The 18,703-nt window shown below is 41.5% G+C and overlaps 1 protein-coding gene across 1 annotated transcript in view; it reads right to left on the bottom strand.

Moving 5' to 3' along the window:
- SOS1 (SOS Ras/Rac guanine nucleotide exchange factor 1) overlaps positions 1-16,575 on the bottom strand; it is a 47,293-nt gene extending 30,718 nt beyond the window's left edge. Inside the window, 8 exon segments of the mRNA XM_054061939.1 lie at positions 453-596; positions 1,120-1,329; positions 4,910-5,074; positions 5,618-5,737; positions 5,739-5,750; positions 8,014-8,094; positions 8,096-8,140; positions 16,429-16,575. Of these exon segments, the coding sequence (XP_053917914.1) occupies positions 453-596; positions 1,120-1,329; positions 4,910-5,074; positions 5,618-5,737; positions 5,739-5,750; positions 8,014-8,094; positions 8,096-8,140; positions 16,429-16,515 (864 nt within the window). The 5' untranslated portion in view covers positions 16,516-16,575.
- Between the last annotated feature and the right edge of the window lie 2,128 nt (positions 16,576-18,703).

Below are 18,703 nucleotides of genomic sequence, written 5' to 3'. Positions count from 1 at the left end.
TTCATGACAACACCTGACCACATGTCTCTCAAATGACTCTGCAGAAGCTGCGTGAAGTGAGCTATAAAACTCTACCTCAGCTAGCTCCCTCACCAGACCTTTCTCCCACTTATCACCACATTTTCAAGCATCTCAACAACTTTCTGCAAGGAAAGGTTTTCCACAACCAAGGAGCACCTCAAATCACCTTCAAAGAACTCATCAGTTCCAGGACTCCAGAACTCTATACTATCAGAACAGACTTGTTCCCTGTTGGCAAAACTGCGTAGGTTCTAGTAGTTCTTATTTTGATTAATAAATTTTATTCTAAGCTGAGACACACTGCTCTCAACTTGATGGGTTAATTGGCAAATATTTTTGCGTCAACCTAACAGAACAGGGATGCACTTACCATTTAAGTGCAAGTCATTAAAATACATATGAATAGCAAAAATCCAAGTATTTTTTTATACCTCTGCCATGTCTTCAAAACAGCTGCCTACTAGTGGATGAGGGCTACCTTCATCTGTCATTTCAACAGTGTCTTCTATATGACCCAATAACTTCACACTAAGTTCATGAATGTCCGATATACGACTAAATATGTTTTCCACATCCTGCAAAAAGCAACAGAACCAGACAAAAATCAATATGGAACTGGACACAATTTCTAAAAGAAAGAGTGCTATATGCAAAGCTACCCTGTTATGGTATGGAAGTCAAACACTTCCTTAAATAGAACAAGATTTTCATTTTATTATATGCTTTCTGTATATTTTATGTAAGATCATAGAATTTATTTTTAAAATACAAACACTATATACAAGTGCGTGTGTGTATATATATACATATATATATAATTTTATAATAATTCAAATATGGCAAAGAACAATAGTGACAAACCTTAAATTAGAGGCCTGAAAGTGAATATAGCAAATTGGGTGGTTTCTTCCACAGTTCTACAAAACCAGCACTTTCCCACAAATGCTCTTTTACTATTTCCATTTCAGAACTCGAGACAAGTGTATCCACCACTATTGATATGTTAAACTGGATAATAGCTAAATTCTAGAAGCATTCATCTAGATTTATAGATATTATAGCAGGGTTTGTTTTGTTTGCAGTTTGTACAATACTTACATGAGATGAAAACAGTTTGGAGTTGGAGGCATATGGTTCTCTAAAAACTCTGATAATGAGATTTAGTTCCCTTATATATTGTCGAACATCTGCCATGAATGACTTCACTAGGTCATAATAAGTTTGCTCCCCTGAGTTGGAAGGTTCCTCATCAGATAATGTTAGTGCACTTAAATCTTCTACATCTTGATGGAACATATCCATTAATACCTATGTAGGAAAGATGGGGAAACCCAAAAAGTGAGAACAACTTTTCAAGATCCATCAGTAAGTTACTAAAGAAGGAAACCTATTATACCCATTAAATCAGATTTATTATCATTCTGCAATTGGGTGAGCATTACAAAGCAGTATTCTCTGCTATGAATTCGCAAGTCACTATTTGCAGTGGCAATTCCTGAAGAATTCCCAGTGATTTAGAGCAATCCAGGCATCTCTCCAAGAATATGGTCTTAAAATCAACTCCAATTTTACGAGCTCTATGAAGTACACAAATACATTTAGCATTTAGCTGTATTATATTACTCTAAATTAGCCATACATAATCTAAGTTCCTGAAGGTGTGCACCTAATGTCCTTGCCCGTGGCAAGGCAGTTGGAACTGGATAAATTTAAGGTTCCTTCCAACCCAAAACATTCAGTGATTCTATGATTTTTGGCTTTTCAGCTTAACTTTAGTAGGAAGTCACACGATCTTGCCCAGAAACTCTGTAAGCTATCTGCGATGAATGCTGGCCTGCCCACACACTGTACATGGCCTGGTTTCTGTCCTTAGTAACTGCCCGGTGCTCTTGTTAAAACAGACCCTCGAGTAAGGCACCAGCATCCTAAAAGGTGGCAGTCACACTGCAGAACTATATGGACAAAAGGGCCTCAAAAACCTTTGACTAACAGCGGTCCCAATTCATACCCAAGCAAGACTTATACCAAGCACAGCAATTAATAATTCAAACTTCTCAAGAAGAGTAGATCACAGAACACTTCTTCCAAACATGGTATCTGAGTCAGGAGTCATTACAACAAATTAGCAAGTGGCAAACAGAAATAACACTTTGGGTTGTTTCCATGATACTCAAATAACATCTTAAAGGTTAAACTAAGTAAGTTGACTGTGAATTAGTAAAAGGCATCCTAATTTGCAGTATCTTTAGCAGAAAGAAAACCTAGAGAGTCTTTAAACAAGTGATATAGCAAATCTTAACAAGCCAGCATAAATTGTAAATTGAACATACAAGACGACTTTGTCCTGGGATAGACAAATGGGGTAGTATTCATACACACATTTGCTGTCCAGAGGTACACTCCTTCCAAGAAGTCACAAAGTGTACCAAACAATACATATGAACTTCAAAACAAATGAGAACTTAAGTGCTGGTGGCCAGACCCTCTTCCAAACAGATGGAGGTGAAGCCATGGCAACCTATTCCTGTTACTGCAGAAACTGACATGACTGCTATCTATCACTGAAACAACTGAAGACTGCAGGATCGAAGCTGTAAAAACTACTCCATGAGCCACAGGAGGAAAGGCTAACACATTAAGCATGAACTAGAGTTTTTAAAATGGCAAAAAAAAAAACCAAACCAAAAACCAAAAAGTTTTTTTCAAAATAAATATAAAACTGGAGATCAAGAATTAAAATTCTGAACAAGCCACAAACATGGACATTTACCCTGGTACTTACAGCAGAAGTCTTCTTCCTTTAAAGCATGCTACAGGTGCTTCTCCGGAAGACATATCAGCTAACCAAGCTGTTGACTACTGATATTAGACAAATGAACTATTCCACAAGAGACTACCCAAAGATCGAAGTTCAAGAGATGGTCCAGTAGGTTCATCAGACTTGAATATTGGAAAAAACACACCTACCTAGACCAGTCATTCTCCACCCAGGTCTTGTCCTATTACTCCTCAGAAATACAGAGGTCTATTGAGGAGGGAAATGGGCACACAGCAGGTTCTCTCTCCTCGTGAGTCAAAGGTCCCTGCTACACACCCTGGTCTTAAACTTCTCTAGAAGCAGAACAACAGACGTTGTCCATTAAGGCTGACAACTACTAAACTCTAAGGCAAATTAATCTTTCAAATCCACTGAATGTACATGGAACTCAGGTTATAAGGAGAATCCTAACTATTTCTGGCAAATGGGACACTATAGGGTCACTATTGTAGGAAATTACATGCAATAATGCAGGTATTCAAGGACACCTCAACATTTGTAACTCTACTTCATTCTTGAGCTAGAAGATTCCAGGCTGTCTCACTACTATGAAATCCACCAGAAACAAAGTAACTATACTCTAGATATTTTAATTTAGGCCATTCAGAAGCATAAGCAGATACAACAAGAAAACCAGCTTGCATTCTAAGGGAGGTATTTTGCAGACAAGGCAAAATTTTCCAGATGGATGGATGGCACAAAAGCAAGTATGAAAGTGTTTGAGGAAAAAAAATGGCACACAGGGTCAAGAAACTGTTCTGGTTGTTTTGTTTCAAAAACAAAAGCAAGTAGAACACCTTATGGGCATGAACATAATACACCATGAAGTTTCTCTATGCAACTGAAAAGAAAACACCTTGGGACCACCTTTCAAGAGCTTGTTCTGCTGAGGCAGTAAACCAACAGGCCTGCTTTAGAGCCTTTCAAAAGGTTCTTCTGTGTACTTATCAAAGATCTCCTCCAATACAACGTAATGAAAGTTCCTAAATCAACTTCATCGTGGCTCTTCTGCTTACCACCTTTCCTAGGATAGAAAGAAGCATGCATTTGTTCCCATCATTCTTCTATGACAGACATTCAAACACATGCCTTCAAACCTGCCCTAACGACCCAGGCAGAGAGGGCCACAAGCAAGAATGGTTAAGACTACTGTCCAGAATGAGAAGTACTTGACTATTCAAGACCTCACAAGACACCTTGAGAGTAAAGAACGGTGAAGGAAGTAGGATGAAAAAAAAAAAAAGCAAGCAGGAATGAGACAAAGGCATTCATTGAAACACAGAGACAAACACAAAGATACTAATATAGACCAAGATAAAATACAGAAAAGAGGTGATAAACCTGAAAATCTCTAGACTTCAGCAAGGACTAGAGATTTTAAATCCCATCTCTTAAAAGATTAACTTCAAACTTTATTTTTTTTAAACAATGGAAAATTTGAGATGCTAAACGAGGCAGTCATAGAAGCTAGACTGCAAACAGGGGACCTGCTCTACCACTGCTGTAAAGAGAGGCAACTCCTGTCTGAACCCAACAAATCTTCTGAAGCTACAAGAAAAACTATCTATGGATAAAAACATGAACCACTAAAGAGGATTAGACCAAGATGCTAAAGCAGGTGGGTTTTTTGTTTTAAAATGCTGAACCATTTGAAACACTACTTTTACATGCATTAAAGTCTTATTTATTTTGGAAGAAGACCCAGGCTTAATTTCAGCCTTTTTTCAAGCTACAAAAATAAGGCTCCGCTGTTAGAGCGAAGATTTTTAAGTTAGATGTTAGATATTTAAGTTAGTGCTGCTTCACAATTCTTTTTAAAGCATTCACACCTTGCTGGGATTAGGCAACTGATATCAGAAGGAAGAGAAACGTAACTATTAATATGCACAAGCAACAGCTCTGTAAACTCATAGATTTTTGGTAGCTTTGCTGTATTTACTGGAATCACATTTTATTGGCAGTAATTTCTTGTTTCAAAAGTGCAACACTCATGCACTCAAGGAATAGACATTGTCCTGTCAAAATTTAACTAAAAATCCTGTTAAGATGAGAAACAGGAGTTCGACTTACCTTATCAGCACACATTGCCACTTTAATGTCTTGTTTTGTAATCTCATAATGTCTTATGTTCCGCACATAATTCCCAACCAATTTTAAGATGTCTGCAGAAATGTATTCTAATACTGCCACTATGTAAACGGACACTTGATGGTCAATTTTGTAGCCCAGAACTTCCTGAAAGGAAAACAATAAGCATTCCATCATTACTCAGTCGACAAAATACACACCATCAGTGAACACAACTAAAATCAGTAAGTTTAAGATCCTACTCAAGATATTCACCACATACCCACAGTCTATTTTAGTAACAGAAAGACAGTAAGTCGGTAGGCCTAGAGAAGAAATAGTGTCATCGCAAGATGCTGCTTTAACTATGGAAGTGACCATGGCCAACAACAGACCTATAAACCTCCCTTAAACTGTTATTGGTTATCTTTCCAGAAGCTTCTGGTGTGTTTTTTTAGTCACACAAAACACAATAAGAACAATTAAGTTTATAGCAAATAGAGTTCTTAGGTTTGTATTATCCAATAGAGATTAAATTTAAGTGAAAGGAATGTATGCAATTAACTAACTAACTGGAACCACCTACAACTATGTAACACAGATATTCTTATTCCTTTTGTTTACATTTCAGGCAGCATACAAAACATTACATGAAAGAAAGGTATCAACTTCTAATTCCATTCTAAAAGCAGAGATTACTTCACAGCTTACCTTTAATAAGGGATGGATTTTTTCTACCGGGAGAGATAATGGATTTCTTCGTTTCCTCTTCTCAATAGCAGACTGCGCATCAGCTATTGCCCACTTATCAATAGGATGGGGAAAACTTTTTTTGAACACGATCCTTAAAAAAAAAAAAAAACAGGATAAAGGGTAAATGCACAACCTGAATGAGCTTAGCAATATTACATATCAAATTGCTTTCTTTACTTATAAAAGAAAGTTTGCTAGCTCAATTATTTCAACTATAAAAAGCTTGTAAAATACACGGCAAGTTTTCTCATTTGCTGGTGCATGCTGCACCATGAATAAGACGTATCATTATCCTCGACATAATCTAGTGCTCAAATCTGGAAATGCCAGAATTAAGTTGCCATTGCAAGTACAAACCTGCTCCCACAGTGCACATACCTGGTAATTCGTATTTAAATACATGACCTACATTTTTATCCTAGCACTTTATTCTCTGTACAAATTGGCCACTGAATGAGACAACAGAAGTTGTTGAACCTTTACTGTTCAGCACACGGTCCATATTGTATACATGCAACTGCTCTGACAATAGCAATAGATATAATGAGGAAAAGAGAATGTCCAACAGCACAGACATATTTTAAAATGGTTTCATAGTCTACAGTTAGACCATATACGCCCCAGTTTGTTTACTCCTTCCAGCAGTCAGGGTGCCTAAGAACACCTACACTATCCCATGCACTGAACTCTCTAGCAGGAACTCACACACAAGTCTCTGGAAGTTCACAAGCTTCATCGTTTTTTTGGCAGCCCTGGTGTTTAGAGATACCAGAAATCTTAGTCTGTCAGATAACTTCACATTTTATTTTTTCAGACCACAGTTCCCACTGACTGTTTTGGTTGTTAGTGCTCACTTACGTAAATATGACCCTCATTTAAGCAATCATAAAATGTGGAAGATGAAGTTTAAGACCACTTATAAAGAGGTGGTACAGGACAAGGTACACAAACAAAAACTTTCAGACAAAAGCAGACTGAAGACAGAATACAATTTTATAAAAGGGGGCACCAATCTTTCCAAAGTACGAGCTTTTCTTTTCTCCCCTCATCATAACATTTCCACAAAAGGAAAGCAAAGGTCCTACCAAAAAAAAAATTTCCACTCACTATCTAATACCAATTCACTGCCCTAACACATCCAGCCTACTGACTGAACAATGAAGAGTGTCCTGACCACATAATTAAAGACAGCATCATTATGTGGTAACACAAAGGGGGCTAAAATGAGTTGCTCGATTATCTCCAATTCTTGCATTTTCTCATCCTGACTTCACAGACCTACAGACTCATCATGCAATGCTGTGTGTCAAGCTTTTTGTTAGCATTGTTTAAAAAACAGCATTCAATCTCCACAAAGCTCTTGTCTCCTCCAGCTGCCAGACCAGAAACGATGCTGTAAAAACAGCCAGCCATTAAACAGGACACTGAGACACCAACAGAGTGTCAGCATTCAAAAGAGAAGGATGAAATTCATGAATTCTGAGCTCAGAGGCAGGATCACCTTTTTTAAAAAAAGAGAAGCTTTGGGGTTTGCTTGGTTCGTTTTTTGCCATTAGTCCACTTCCTTCATAACGTGAGGAAGGTTGCATCTTGTTCTGTTACCTAACCCGCACAGGAACAGCCCCAGTGCACTGGAAACCACACAGGCTCACTGCATATGGAGTGTGTAGCTTGGCAACAAAGCTTTCAAATCATGGTTAAGCACAAAACGACTACCAGAGATGTTCCTGGGCTGAGAAGCTTAACTCCTTTAGCTTAACTAATGTGTTTCTCGGAGAAACTCTTCTCAGATCAAGTTCTCTTCTGAAACACCCAGCTGCTTTTCTGAGCAAGAGGTTGTAGTAGATATTTGAAAAGGTAACTGTAAGACAAGAGGTTTCTATATAGAGGAAAAAAGTGTTCCTTGACTCATTCTGAGAAAGTGACAGAACTACTTTTGTTCAAATTTCCAGGAGGACAGGGGATATATTAGCCTAAAGCACCATGCTGAGAAAGCAGCACAGAGCCTCAGACGAAAGTAGCATACTGTTTGCATGGATCATCAGTGGGAAAAAAAGGTCTTTTGAAAGGAACCAGTCAGCTTTTATGTATACAAGTTACGCTCATCATCTATTATACAGTAACACAGTTCAGAATATAGTTTCTACTGTGGCATTGAACAACAAATTCAAAATGTTAGGAAAATCAGCTATTCAGTAATTCAGCAGGCTTTATGTGAAAGGGTTCTGCTACACAAAAATACAATGTAGAAAAGGAAAACGGTAATTAAGCGAAAGTATTAACATATTAATATATTAACTTTGAATGTAACAGTTTAAATTAGTTACAGGATTTGTAATAATTATTCTCTATACCTCTACATCCGTAAAACTTCTTGGTTGGGCTTGACATAACATATTTAGCAACTGGAGAATTAACTCCTCCACATACTGTAAACGCATCTTCAGTAGAGGAAAGTTTAGGATGGACTTGCACTTGAACCTAGTAGGAAACAGAAGAACTCAAGTTGAGAGTTTTTGATCTTCCCCACAGCACAGCTTTACCTGCAAAAAAAGATAATGAAAGAATGAGCCACAGCTTTAGAAAAGCACCCAAACATCACTCTATTAAGGCAGACCAGAAGAAAATGAGGGAAGCTCAGCTACAGCTGACAGAAATAAAGATCTCAAATGTTTAAATGTACTCACATAGCTGTAGTCATGTTTAATGTCACGAAAACAGCTAATTAATAACAGTGCTTAGCAGTGGCAATCAGAAAACCTCTGCATATATTTATCTTTCTCCTCCAGCTCTTAAAACACTGTTTGTACAAGACATTTTAGACACAGAGTTTTTTCAACTCATTGTTCGTAACTCGGTCAATGATAATGAAATACAGACTTTTTTCACAGAGAAGCACTATAGAAAAGGCAGCAATGATTTTAGTAGCATTTAGCCTTTAAATTATTTAATCCATTCTCAATTAGCTCTCTCACTAAAACAAGAACTGGTTTAGAAGCTTGCATTCCATACTGATTTTTTTTTAAAAAAGATGAAGCCTCTAAAGTAAACAACACTTCCAAAAAAAAGGCCACAGTGTTGCCACTGGTATTAAATGGCAGTTTGAAGGTTTTGACAGTTTCAGTCCTTGTGCGTTTACTTGAATGTCACAAGTGTCTGTAAATTCTCACTGATGCAAAATCCACTAGGGCACTATCCTCCTTGCCCCTCCCATTATTTTTCTAGACAGTCATTTAACTTCTGAAACAAGCCTTCAGTTTAGCTTTCCTTTGCATTTCTGTAGTTCACAAAATAGTGCGTTTTAACTGTTTGGTGTACCAGTTCAGATTTCAGGTACACAAAAACTCAGTGCTTCAGAGTCTGAACAGACAAGCAGTTTTAAATCCTACATCCTACACCTGATAGGCAACACATTATGCCACAGCAGGATGATGCTAACTTTCACAATGTGCCTTTCAAGCCCCAGTTTCACCATTTTACTATTATACTGCACACAACTCAAAATGTCCTCTAGTTTTCCAAATCACTTAACACAAGAGCTTACATCATGTTACACGAGAATCCAACAACCTGTCTCATCCAAATATTGAGCCATGTATTTATTCAAATAACAGTGCCATAATTATTAATTTCACACCCGAGTTTTCATTCCTGTTTGCAGTTATAGCAAGAACTAAATCGTATAAAGTTCAAACACACAACAGCCTCGAATGGAAATCAACTTGCCAGCTAAGAGTACTCATTAGTTTTGAAAAGCTTCATGTCTGGGCATAGTCCTGGTGCTCATTTAACTCCTGTTGAGATTTAAGTATGCTAGATCACCTGTTTAGATTCTTGCAGACTGCACACCCTTACGCAGAAGGTCTTAAAGAAATCTCCAGAACCCATTGCTTTTTCAACTTAAAAGCACTCTGGCAAAAACAGAACAGGAGAACTTGTCTCCATTTGACTAGCTAATGCAACTATTTTGACTATGCCAACAGTTTCATTTTTCCTAAGAACTTCACCCTGCACAGCTACAGAGCCTGTTTGTGGATGTACCCAAGTAACAGCATGCCCAGCAGGTCCCTAGCGTTATTTACAATTCAAACACTGACATCTGAAATACCGTACCAGCTTGAAACATCTTAACACGAGAAATTACAGACTTGCAGAAGCAGTCATGTAAAGATCTGAGCTGCCTGAAAGATGCTGCCTTTAATGTTAATTTTAAAGCAGAACTGAACAAATCTGTATTACATTCTACTTATAGTATACTCTAGCACTTTGTATTTTGAGAGATGTTAAATTACCAAGTCAATCTGACAGTATAAATACAGAGCGTGATAAACTAGACTGATGAAGAGCAATTCTAGTTTCTCCTTTGCTTAGAAAACAGATCGTAGACTAAAATAGCCTCATCACAACTCTTTCGGTCTGTAACACAGAGTCTATAAGAATAAAAACAAACAAACAAAAATACCACATCAGGCCATAACCTGAAACATAATCATAAGCCAAAACACAGCCAACAACGACAACCTGCTCCTAGTTCACGAGATAAAAGTTCCAAACATTTTCCTAAGCATTTATGTGGAGGGGGCAATTACATCATCATCCTCAAAGACCATTCTCTTCTGGCACTATCAAGCTCTACTGTAGCATGATAACTATCCATCTCAGTAGAGAAAAACATCCTGAGGTGCCACCAGCTTGCCAGCCTACTTTATCTATTGGGTAGGTAGTAAATAGCTTCATTCGTACTTAAGTGAGATTTAGTATCATTCAGAGTTCAAAGTCACACAAGCGAAAGCAAGAAAACAACTAGACTAACAAGGTAAATTACAGGATCACTTGTGTGCACCATTATCATAGAAACATGTGATTTCAGTATCTGCCACTGCTGTAGTACCTAAAAGCTCAGGACAGAGAACGAACCAGTGTTATCTGAGGGTACTCAAAAGCAAGTCCCAGGACATCCATTATCTAGGACAAGACTGGGTAAGATGCAAGTTAAGTGAAAACAAGAAATGAGAACATCTGTTAGCATACACCACCACGTGACCAGTATTCGAAAAAAGTTCAGTTACCAGGGGCTTTCCATATTTCTCATAAAGTCAGCTCAGATTTTAAATTTAAAAATTAAAAAAAAAAATGGGCCACCGTGCCTCATCACTCTTGAAAAGGAGGAGTACGGCTTGAATCCCACCAGATTCTTCACAGCCCTATGTTAGGAATACATGATAAAAATACCTAACAACTTCTGAAATGTAAGCAGGAACCTTTAGATAAGACCTCTTATCTAAACCTTTAACCTCTCCCTTAAATAATGACAGAACCCACCCTTTCCCTCCTACATACACACACCAAAATATCTATCTTATGATAAGGGAAGTTACTAAAAGAGCAGCTTAAGACCTTTTCATAAAAGCTTCAATTCTTCAAAATACCCCAAAAAACCCTAATGGACAAATAAAATCTACATCAGCTACAAATCTTTGCCTATACAGATCCATTTTCACTCAACTCATCTGACTGCCTTTTTGAATGTTCCATGTTCTCAGTCTTATTTAATTCTCAAAAATGAAATGACTGGGATTCTCTTTATTTGAAGATAAGCAGAGCCAGTATTTCTTGAACAGCTCTTCCTGTTCTATTTAGGAACACAAGCAGAGACAAGCAGTGTCTGCAAAAGAAAACGTGTAGCACTCCAGGAAAATCCTATGATATGATCACCTGGTTTCCCCTTCCCCCTTTCTCCTTCCCTTAAAACCAACAAAAAAAAGCAAGAAATTTCTATCAGGAATGGCAACAGCTTAAAAATTAAGCAACTGTAAATTTAAACTGCCAGAAAAAGTCAATGAAACCAACTGAAAAAAAGTGCTTAATGAATAATACCTGACCTTACTTCATAACCCTTAGCAACTTATTTTAAATAAAGCTTTCTCAAACCATTTCTTTCAAACTCTACTTAATAAATTAGAAAATAAACACTCCCACAAGCCTCATGGGAAGCAGCAGAGACATAAACCAAATCCAGAAACAAATTTTAGTTAAAGGACCGCATATCAACCAGCTTCAGCTCACACAGAGGTTTGGTCTCCAACTGGTCCAACCCAACAACTCCTAGGCTGGTCATAAGAGAACCCAAACCCATGTCTAGACTGACAATCAGCAGCTCATCCTGCACTAGAAAGAGGTGTTTGTTTGATAATGGATAAGAAAGGAAGACTCGCATAGTGAATTTAACAATCTGATTGATACTAAACTACACTTCATCAGCAACAGTTTTCAGTTACCTCTTCCACATGCAGCCATGAGGAAAAACCTAATTTACCTTGATCATAAAGCTGAAAAATTGCAACTTACAATGAAAAAAACTCTCCAAAGACCTCTTAAAGCAACTTCATGTGTTACACAAAACCACCAGCATAGCACTCCGAAGTCATCATTAACCAGGCTTATGGTTCTCAGTTGTTCTGTTAAATACAGAACTCACAAGAAAAATTCTACATGGGAATGGCTGCAGAGAGAACAACAAACTTGAGTTCCATCAGAAGCAGAAGAAGTTTCAGCAGCTTCAGAGAAGTGCATAACAGAAGGAAAGCACTCTAAAACTACAAAACAAACTGCAATAAAAATGAAATATCTACTGCTGGTTAGAGATAACTTTTTTTCATATCTGGGTAAGACTACCCATCATTCTGGCAAGATGTCACAGCATGAATCAAAAGCCAACACCTGCTAAAGAACAATCATGCTTCACTGCCAAGTACAGGTATTGCCACGCTACCAGTCTTGGTGGTGGTGGCCAAAGTACTTATGAGAAAGTGTCTAAAGGAAATAAAAAATCATCATATTTATCAGAGCATTTTGATAATACAAATCAAAGAAGCTGTAACAAGATGACAGGCCAAGATGTTTTCCCAAGCATTGTCAGAGAGGGTGAAACTTTACTGATGATAAGCATTTTTCTAAGCCTTTTCTAAATCTAAAATTATCTAAACATTTGCAGACATAGTTCATTCAACAGATTATTAGTAGAAATTACTTGGTCGCAGAGCAGGTTCTTCTAGGGGGCAAGAAACGAATTTTCTTCAGTAACTTCGATAGTCTACACTAGCGTTAAAACTCTTTATTTTTACTTAACGTACCTTTTGTTAATCTTCCCTCAATGACTACAAAACTACTGACAAGTAACTATTTAACACTAAAACACTCCAAAATTAAATATTTTATGTACAGCTTGTAGGGATGAGTGTTGTGACAGCAGAAGCATTCCATAAAAATGTTTTTTCTTCTATTCTTGTACATATTTGCTGACCTTTGGCAACCTAGTCCATATTTTTATTATCTTGATCAATTAAAAATTTAGAAAATTAAAACCAAATAAAAATGTCTTGGACCCACACTTCAGCAACAACTCACTGAGGCTGCAAGACTCAGATTTTTGCTAACATTTTTCTTGATGTATCAAGGCAGCAATATTACACTGCATCGTGAAAAATATTACAGTGAAGATTCGAACCCTAGAAGGATCTTAATTTCATCCTCCATAGTCATCAGAACAGAGAACCCAAAGCGATCAGAAAGGATATTCTACATCTGCAATGAAGCAGCGCCAAGAATAAGAAGTGCCATTTTGAGTAGCAGGTGGCAACTGGACTGTTATTAATTTGAAGAACTAGGTAATTAAAAGTCAGGTAGAAATACCTTTCCTAGCCACAGCTTCCTGACTCTTGTCACTGAGGCAGCTTTTCTTATCTCTCATGCTCCGTGACAGGCACACAAGACTGACTAAATGATACATGGAGTAGCTGGAAGCATGCTGTCTGGAAGCAAATCTCCCTCAGCTGTCAAGCAAGCCACATCAGTCCAATAATTCTGGCCACAACAAATTCCGACGGCATTCCTTGTGAATAGTTCAACCGATTCAAAACAACTTGAAGCAGGCAAACAGCAGACTATGTATACAGTGAGAAAGTTCTTTTTCTCAGTCACCAAACTGCTTAAGGTACAACAGCATCTTACATCAGTAAGGATGACAGGCGTTCTACTGTAAAACCCAATGCATTAGGGAGGAATCAAGTCACAGGCATGCAGAGAAGTTCTGGCTGCATAAACAGGAGTTACACAAGCAAGATGCAACCACAAGAAAAGATGTTTAGGAAAAACTATCCTAAACATGATCAGAATAAACTGTAAAAATTCATTAGCAAAGGAACATCAATGTTGGAGGTGGCATCACTTCATAAGCAACCCTTCTGAGTCCGTTCTCCAAGGCGTATTAAAAGCCCTGTATCTCTATCTTCAGTCACTCAAGAGTTCTGGTGTTTCACGTGCCTTGAATCTTCTGTCTTCAGTGCCAGCATCTCACCTTCTGCCCATCTCTGGAACTACAATATCAGACATGAGCTGTTATTCTTACTTCTTTTTCTTGTACTTCATTATCACGATTACTCAGCAACCAAGGATCTCTGCAACACTCCTCTTTTGCTGCTTGACAGTAACAGAGACAAGCCAGAGAAGCATCTCAGTACACACCATATTCTTCCTAATTGAGTGCACTGGAGTCTATCTTAACGGCATCTGAGAAAGAATCAGAAGAAAGGGGATTGTGTTATCACCTGAATGGTACAAGAGCAGCTTTTTGCAAATGCAGCTGTCCAATGCAAATACAGTTCTACGTCTTATGAAATGCTCTCCTAAGAATTTGATGTAGGAAGAGATTTATTCTTACTACATAATCAAAGCAACTCATTGGGAAAAAGAAAGCCAAGAAAGCCATTTGCAGAGGTTCAACAACATCTGCTTTTTAAGAAAGTGATTCTGAGGCTATAGTTTGAGCTCCACATTACGAGCCAACTCACAGTTACAAAAGGGCAATGGCATTTTAATGATTCCGTCCATGCGTGGCAGCTTTCCCCAATAGCTGCAGACACTCCATCCTCGTACTGTAACAATTTTAAATTAAATGTCACTTTCTCCATCAGAGATATTCATTGAACTTAGGTCTTCCCAAACTACTAAGTCTCACTTGCAGCTATGCAGGAAATCACCATGCCTTGTTGTGTGCAACCTACATTGTTTCATCATCAAGCTTGGAGTTCAGAAAGCAGCTTGCTGTCAATACCTGAGCAAAGAATATCAGCATCTGGTCAGCTAACAGTGGAAACAAAGGACAGGTTCTCTTCTGAAAAAAAAAACAGGATGTAGATGAGCCTCAGATATCTACCTCTACTGAGATAGCGTGCTGGCAATTCAGCAAAGGCAAAGGCACCAACTTCCTCAGGGACAGTTTCTGCCCTTTGACCACACTGCCACATTCTCTGCGTTACTAGTCCCGACACACTGGCCTCCAGGTACAGCACAGCAAGGGTTCAGAGCCTTAAAAACCCACTGGCTGCAAGACAGCAGATCACACCTCTCTCGTGAACAATGACAGATGATTGCCAAAGCACATACACTGCCATGTTCATGTTTTTACCCGACACCTATGACAGGTTCAGTTCTTCATGGGGCCTTTATCAGGGCAAAACACCTCAGCCAATGCTGCTTGTTAGTAGAACACACAGTTTGACTTCTCTATTAACAAGGAAGCCATTAAGACAATAATTTAATGTTTGCATCTGCCCTTTAGCTTTCTGTAACTCAATTATTCATCTTTTTCAGTAAGCAGGTGACAATACAACAGATTCTTTGTTTCTGCCTTGACAAAGATGGCAACAGTGAGAAGCAGCAGACTATGCTTCTGGAGCACAGGGGGCAACAGCCTAAGAAAACACAAGAAACAGGCGGTGATCTCAAGATGGGCTGATGTTGAAAGAGTTAACACCTGTCAGACAGTTACAAGCTTGAGTGTGAAGCCTTTAGAACTAACTCCACCTCAGTCCTGTCACCCCTCTACCCACAATAAGAAATAAGAGCACAGCATGGCAAAACCAAGACAACTATACCTTGCGGGGCCAGTTTGTCATCCTCAGTAGCTTGTCATCATTGGCATTCTCTGTTGACTTCAGACTCCACAATTCCTTTTCCACCCAATGTATTTATCCATTATTCCTTCAGCAAATGTCTTCAATGCAGGGTGATTCCATGAATGGCTTATCCACTGTGAAGGAGCCTTGTGCTTCCGATGCCAGCAAACAATTCCAAGTCTTAGCTCTTACTTGCCTCGAATCCTTACTCTACGTCCTACGGTCCATCAGCACTGAATCTCACTCCATATCTGACAACCTCTGCTACATCAAGGAATAACCATCCTCTAAAGTAACAAACTCTTCTGGTTGAGACCTTGGGTAGCTCCAGTTCCCAAGCAGGCTCCATCAGCTGTCTGTGCCGGTGCTTTCCAAGCAAACACAAGACGCAGCGAGTCATACGGATAGCGCAGAAATACCATTTCAAAGCAGTGACTACCCACCAGGGATCAGGCACAAACCGTACACACGCTACGGATGAGACGGGCAGAAGATTTCCAAGACAGGACGCAGCCGCGCAGCGCCGGGAGACCTCAAGAACCGCCCAGAAGAGCGAGGCCACACTGCGAGGGGGAATTAGGAAGCACAACCACACCGGTACCGCCGGCCCGCAGCCGGGTCGCAGCAGCCGAAAGGGCCCCGGGAGCGCGGGAGCCGCGATTCGGCCCCGACCTAGGCGGCCCCAGGAGGCATCGCCGCGCTCCGCACCCGAGGCGGCTCCAGCAGCGGGGTCGAACCCCCTCGTTCCTCACGCCCCGGCGGCACCCTCCCCGCTTTCTCCCCCTGGCAAACCCCTTCCCAGGCCGCGCTCACCTTCTTGAGGGCGGGCACAAGCAACCCCCGCCACTTGGGCGCGTTCTCCTCGCTGAAGAACTCGTAGAGCAGCGGCTGGGCCTGCATGGCGCCGACGGGGCGGCGCGGGCCGGCCGCCGCCTCAGCGGGATCCCCGCGGGCCCCCGGGCGCCGCCGCCGCCGGCGCGAGGCCCGCAGCGGCGGGGGGGGGGCGCGCGCGCGGCGCCGGCCGCTGCCGCATTCCCGGCCCCGGCTCCCGGGGGGATGCGGGGGGAGGGAGGGGGGTCACGCGGCGCGGCGCGCGGGCCGCAAGGGGCGGAGTCGGGCGCCCGGAGCGCGAGCGCCGCCGCCTCCACCTCCTCCTCCTCCCTGCTCCGCGCGCTCCTCGCACGCACGGCTCGGCGGCCGCGGGCACGCCACTTCCGGCGAGGAGGCCCGCTGGATCCGCCTTCCTCCACCCCGCGCCGGAAGTGGCGTCCGCGCGCCCCTTGACTGGGTGAGCGAGTCAAGGGGTCGTGTTGGAAGAGGGTTGGCCTTCGTCGCCGTCGGCAGCGCCAGGCAGAGGGGCACATCCCTCCTGTGCAGCGGGACAGCTTGTGTCCCTCTCACATAGGCACGGATTCCCCCACAGATCTTACGCCTCTTCTGTTACTTTCCAAGGACTCGTTTTAATCATAGAATTATAGAATCTCTAGGTTGGAAGGGACCCACTGAGTCATGGAGTCCAATCATTCCTAACACTCCATAAACCATGCCCCTCAGCACCTCATCCACCCATCCCTTAAACACCTCCAGGGAAGGTGACTCAACCACCTCCCTGGGCAGCCTATTCCAGTGCCCAATGACCCTTTCTGTGAAAATTTTTTTCCTGGTGTCAAGCCTGAACCTCCCCTGGCAGAGCTTCAGGCCATTCCCCCTTGTCCTGTCCCCTGTCACTTGGGAGAAAAGGTCAGCTCCCTCCTCTCCACAACCTCCTTTCAGGTAGTTGTAGAGAGTAATAGGGTCTCCCCTCAGCCTCTTCTTCTCCAGGCTAAACAACCCCAGCTCTCTCAGCCGCTCCTTGTAAGACTTGTTCTCCAGCCCCTTCACCTGCTTCATTGCTCTTCTCTGGACACACTCCAGAGCCTCTACATCCTTCTTGTGGTGAGGGGCCCAGAACTGAACACAGTACTCAAGGTGCAGTCTCACCCGGGCCGAGTACAGAGGGGGAATAACCTCCTTGGACCTGCTGGTCACGCCGTTTCTGATACAAGCCAAGATGCCATTGGCCTTCTTGGCCACCTGGGCACATTGCTGGCTCATATTCAGTCGGCTGTCAACCAACACCCCCAGGTCCTTCTCCTCTAGGCAGATTTCTAGCCAGACTTCTCCTAGTCTGTAGTACTGCACAGGGCTGTTGTGCCTGAAGTGCATGACCCGGCATTTGGCCTTGTTAAACCTCATACCATTGGTCTCAGTCCAGCGGTCCAGCCTGTTCAGATCCCTTTGCAGAGCCTCCCTACCCTCCATCAGATCCATGATTCCACCCAGCTTAGTGTCATCTGCAGACTTGCTAAGGGGGCGCTCAATGCCTTCATCGAGTTCACTGATAAGACATTGAACAGAGCTGGACCCAGTACCGAGCCCTGAGGAACCCCACTTGTAACTGGCCTCCAGCTGGAGTTAACTCCATTTACCACCACTTCCTGGGCCTGGCCATCCAACCAGTTTTTCATGTAGGAGAGTGTGCGCCTGTCCAGGCCAGAGGCTGACAGTTTCTGAAGCAGAATGCTGTGAGAAACTGTGTCAAAGGCTTTACTGAAGTCAAGAAGACTACATCACCAGCCTTTCCCCCATCCAGTAGTTGTTATTGTATAATGCTATTATGAACATATTATGTTATTGTATAATGTTATTATGAACTTACAACAGTCAGACCTCTGGCTCCTTTGGAGCTGGGTGCAGCTCTGCCTGACCTTGCCTTAGAGGTAGGATGAAAACTCTAAGCAAGAGGGCGGGCCACAGCAGGAGACATGTCTGTTCAGCACAGCTCACAGGGCACACAGGGTGTTATCATCTCCAAAGAATGAACAGGATCTGGAAAAAACAGTGTCCAACGAAGAGCAACAAAGCTGGTGAAGGGGCTAGAGAACAATCTGTTTGAGGAGCGGCTGAGGGAGCTGGGGTTGTTTAGCTGGATGGAGGAGGGGGGGAGACCTTATTGCTCTTGACAACTACCTAAAAGGAGGTTGCAGAGATGGGTGTTGGTCTCTTCTCCCAAGTGACAGGTGATAGGACAACAGGGAATGGCCTCAAG

Source organism: Cuculus canorus, chromosome 3, assembly GCF_017976375.1.
Source record: "Cuculus canorus isolate bCucCan1 chromosome 3, bCucCan1.pri, whole genome shotgun sequence".
Taxonomy (NCBI): Eukaryota; Metazoa; Chordata; class Aves; order Cuculiformes; family Cuculidae; genus Cuculus; species Cuculus canorus.
The sequence above is the reverse complement of the archived record's forward strand: the minus strand, read 5'-3'. Positions and strand labels throughout refer to the sequence as shown.